This window comes from Monoraphidium neglectum (genome assembly GCF_000611645.1).
Source record: "Monoraphidium neglectum strain SAG 48.87 unplaced genomic scaffold scaffold04402, whole genome shotgun sequence".
NCBI lineage: Eukaryota > Viridiplantae > Chlorophyta > Chlorophyceae > Sphaeropleales > Selenastraceae > Monoraphidium > Monoraphidium neglectum.
In genome coordinates, this window is record NW_014009227.1 from 1 (window position 1) to 4,535 (window position 4,535).

At 69.4% G+C, this 4,535-nt stretch overlaps 1 protein-coding gene across 1 annotated transcript; it reads right to left on the reverse strand.

The window, feature by feature from the left end:
* Positions 1-34: 34 nt before the first annotated feature.
* On the reverse strand, positions 35-4,500 carry MNEG_14322 (component of TRAPP complex, TRS85-like protein; the record flags this gene model as incomplete). Its single annotated transcript, XM_014037206.1, has 8 exons — positions 35-927; positions 1,213-1,362; positions 1,723-1,958; positions 2,177-2,460; positions 2,748-3,172; positions 3,455-3,652; positions 4,012-4,224; positions 4,492-4,500. Coding segments are annotated over 8 exons (2,408 nt in total), but the record flags the coding sequence as incomplete, so codon positions are not given.
* Between the last annotated feature and the right edge of the window lie 35 nt (positions 4,501-4,535).

Consider the following 4,535-nt stretch of genomic DNA (forward strand, 5'->3'; position numbering starts at 1 on the left):
GCCCAAGGGGCGGCCCCCGCCCGCGATTGGCGACCCCGCGCCGCCGCCGCCCCCTCGCGCCGCCGCCGCGGGCGCCGCGAACCACGCGTGCTGCGTGCCGTAGCCCTCCCACGCCGACTGCGCGCGCACCGTCAGCGCCGCCGGCGCCGCGCCGCAGTTGCGCAGGCGCAGCGTCAGCGGCACCACGCACAGGGAGCGCCCCCTGAAGTCGTGAACCACCGCCTGCTGCGGCCCCTCCAGCTGCATCCGCACCGGGTTGAGCCGCTGCGCCGCGCACAGATCATAAAACGGCAGCAGCCCCACCCTGCCCCCGCCCACGTCGCCGCCCCCAGGGGAGCGCCAGATCAGCGCCAGGTCAACAGGCGGCTCAGCCACTACTGAATCCAATTCCTGGCGCGGCCCCGCGGCAGCCGCATCGCCGCCGCCGCCGCCGCCGCCGCCCGCGCGCGCCTGCGCCGCGACGTTGCTGCTGCTGCCCCCGCGGCTGCTCGCGCCCGCGCTCGCACCTGCGGCGGCGCCGTCTGCGAGAGGGGCCGACTCTGCTGTGGGATGCTGCAAGCGGTAAAAGTGGAGCAGCGGCCCCGACAGCGGCGCCTCCTCGGCTGCCGCAAACAGCTTCTGCGTCCCCTCCCGGCTGGAGGCGGCGGCGCCGCCGCCAGCGTCCTTGCCAGCCGCCGCCGCGCCGCGCGCCACGGGTGACAACAGCCGGAAGAACTGGCAGCTGCTGTCCCCGGGCTCCAGCCTCACGCCGGCGGCCAGGCTGCACGCCTCAAGCGCCGCGGCGGCCGTGCCTGCTGCTGCTGCTGCTGCTGCTGCTGCTGCTGCTGCTGCTGCAGGGCCCGCGTCCAGGATTGGGGCGACGCGCCAGCCGGCGTCGCCGCCGCGGGAGAGGCAGGTTAATTGGGATAGCTCAACGGGGGCGCTCTCCTGAGACAGATTGCGCACAAGCGTGGGTGGGTGCGCATGCGTTCTTGTATGCGTGTGGATGTGCTTGCGCTTGTGTGATGTGTGTGGGTTTGTGTGCGTGTGTGTGTATGTGTGCGCATGTGTGCCGACAGCGACAAGGAGCGCCAAAAAATGGAATAATCACCACCACAACAGAGGTGCAGCTCGATGCGCCTGCGAGCAACACAGCGTCCCATAACCGCAGGCACGTAATCGCAAGCAAAGATTCCGCAGTCTGCAGTCCGCAGTCCGCAGTCCGGCGCCCACCCTGTCGCAATCCAGGTCCAGCCTTAGCATGTACTGCTGCAGGTCCCCGCCGGACGGCGCCACGCGCGGCGCGACGCCCAGCAGGGGCGCAACCTCCAGCGCGTGCGCGGTGCGCAGGCTGCGGAAGCGCATCTGCAGCGGGACGGACGCCTGGTGGGAAGAGGGGGGCGTGGTATGAGGGCGTGCAGTGGGCATGTGGGGGGGCGCGCGGCTGGCAAGACACAGGATTGAGAGAAGCGTCGGGCCGGACCGCACAGTGGTGCATGGCGCCCTGGCAGGCGGTACGACCGGGTTGGGCGTAGTGCCCGCCAGGTCCGCCGCGCCACAGCTGGGTGCGACAAGACGACATCCGGCCCATCCCAGCTCGGGGGCAGCACTGGGTCGCAGGTGCTTGCAGCAGGCTGGCGTCAAGCGACTGAAAAACCACTCTGCAAGTCACAGGAAACCTGAACAGTGAAGGCACAATGTTAAGCCCTAGCGCACACCCCCTTTCCGCCCCAAGCCTCGCACCACAGGCTCGCAGTACCACACACACTGGAACTGCCACGCCCCCGGCGCCGCCGGCGCGTGCAGCCACAGCACGGCGCCCACGCCCTGCCCCGGCGCCAGCTCTAGGTCTCCATCCAAACCGCCGCCGCCGCCGCCGGTGCAGCCGTCGTCCCCATCGCCGCCCAAGTTGAACAGCAGAATTTCGCTCCCGTCCTTGCGGCGGCGCCCGGACGGCTCCAGCCGCTCGGGAGGGGCGCCTGGACGGCGGGGGAGGGGCGGGGGCGTTTGGAGGGCGGTGGCAGCGGTGGGCGGGGCGCGTCTGCGGGGGACCGCCGACTCGTCAGCGCCCCTGGGAATGCGGCGACAAACACACTAGAAGACGGAACACGAGGTCATCAGCTGCACCCGCCCGCCCCGTGCCACCACCCGCGCCCCAAGCCAATCAGCCCCAGTGTTAGATCCCCCGCCGCCCCACCTGGCCGCAGCATCCCCGCCGCGCCCGCGCCCGGGCTCGCGCCTGCCACCGCCGCCGCGCCCCTGCCGCCAGCGAGCGCCACGCCCGCGCCGGCGCCGACCGCCAGCCGCAGCGCGCGCGCCGGCAGGCGACCGATGTTTGTGATTGTGACGGGCACCCTCAGCAGCTCCCCGGCAAACGCGCGTGACGGCAGGGCCTCAGTGGCGATGCTGAGCCGCGGCATGCCGGGCAGAACGTGGAACAGCAGCCGCCGGCGGGGCGGGTAGTGCTTGCGCTGGCTGGGCCTGCGCGCGGGGCCCGCGCATGGGAGTGGGGGTGCGGGGCTGCTTCGGCGTGCGCGGCGCGACGGGCGGGCTGCGGCGCCGCAAGCCTGGACAACAAAGTTGAGCAGGGATGGGCCCCGACACAGCAGGGTGGATACACGAGCAGACGCAACCCCTGAACAAAAACACGTTCATATATCAGGGACTTGCACCTTTCAAAAGGGTACCAAACCTCCGCCCTCTGGCTGCTCGTCGCGGGCCCGAGCCTCTGGACGCAACGCGAACCCCTTCGAAGCGCTGCGGCTCACCTGTCGCCCTTGGGCCGCTTGCGGTGCCGCCCCTTGATCTCAAACAGCGTCCGCCCCTCCACGCCGCCCTCCACGACCCACTCAACCCCCGTCACCCGCAGCCAGCCCGCCGCCAGCGGCCGCAGCGTGAGCTTCTCGGCAAGAACTTCAGACGGGTGCAGCGTGAACTGCGCGGCCGTCGCCTGCACCGCGGCGCCGCCGCCGTCCGCGTCCGCAACCTGCCCGCCGCTCGACGCCCCCGGCGCCGCCCCTGCCGCGCCGCCCGCCGCCCCGTCGCCGCCTTCGCCAAACTTTTCCCGCTGGAATTCATACACCAGGCGGACGCCTGTCAGCCGCAGCTTGATGCCCAGGGGGTTGGTGAAGGTCACCTCCACCCCGAGGTCCTCGCCGGCCGCCACTGCGGTGAACTCCTCGCCGTCACGCACCTGTGTGGTTGTAAGATTATGGATGTGTGCGTGCGTGTGCGTGTGCGTGAAAGTGGGGGCGTGACGGTGGACAGTGATGGTGAACAAAAAGTCAAGAGAGAAAAAACGCGTGGAAGAGAGGTGTGTGCGCGCATGCACGCAACCGCAATCGCTATTACGCACACACGCGCGCTCACAGGGCTCGCGCAGCAGGGGCCCTCCCGCAGCCAACACGTGCGGCTTCGCAACTCTAACACAAACCCACAAGCTACGAAACCCTGCGACCCCCGACCACATGCACACCTGCTTGCCGCCCTCCAGCCAGTTGCTGCTGGGCATCTCCGCCCCCGCCGCCGCCGCCTCCAGCCCTGCCCACGCCGACGGCGGCAGCAACGCGGCCGCCGCGTTGCCGGCGCAGCGCTGGTCGGAGGCGTGGACGGTGACGTCATCGGCGGTCACCACGGGGACTTGGAGGCCCTGCAGGGGGCCCAATGCGGCGCCCTGCCCCAGGGCAAAGAGGAGGGCGCTTGTTACATGTGATGTTGGAGCGCTCGCAACATTGATTGGGTCGTTGCACTGCCCATGCATTGCCCACCACCGCGCTTGCGAGGGGCGCCCCAACAACTACAACACACCAGCAAATGGTAAGCATGACCCTGCGGCTGCTCTAAGCACCCGACGCCCCACTCCGCATATCAACACAGGCCAACCAGCCCGCACTTCCTCTCCCTCAACCACACACACGCACACATGCATGCAGGGGTCTCTCTCACACGCTCAATGCACGTGCACAAACCACGCACGCACACGCGCACACACACACACACACACACACACACACAGTGCCAGCCCCCACTCACCTGCTGCACCTGCAGCCGCTTGACCGCCTCCATGAACTGGGCGAGATAGTGCGCCTGGGCCGCCACCGGCCGGTGCCCGCTGCCCTCCAGCAGCGACCGCGCGTGCGCGGCCGCCCCCGCGAGGTCGCCGAACTCGGCGGCCTGCTTCGCGCCGATGTCGCTGATGTGCTCCGATATGAAGCGCCACGAGCGGCCGGGGTAGACGCCCTGGACCTGTCGAACAAGATGTAGGATATTTGTGGGATATTTGTGGGCAATCTATGGGACGATGCGGATGTGCGTCGCGTCGTGGCGTGGCGTTGAGGGGGAGTGCGCACGCCGTGCGGTTGTGAGCACGCAAGCGACGCGCCCGGGATGCTGCTGGAGCCAATATCCCCTCGCACCAAAGGGGGGGGACGGCCGAGCTCAGCAGGGGGCAAACTTGGCTCGTCTGCACAGTGCTCCACGCTCTGCTGATTCATTAAAAAAACCTACACAGACCCTGACCATCCCCAGTGCAGTGCTGGGGGACGCAACCCCTAGAA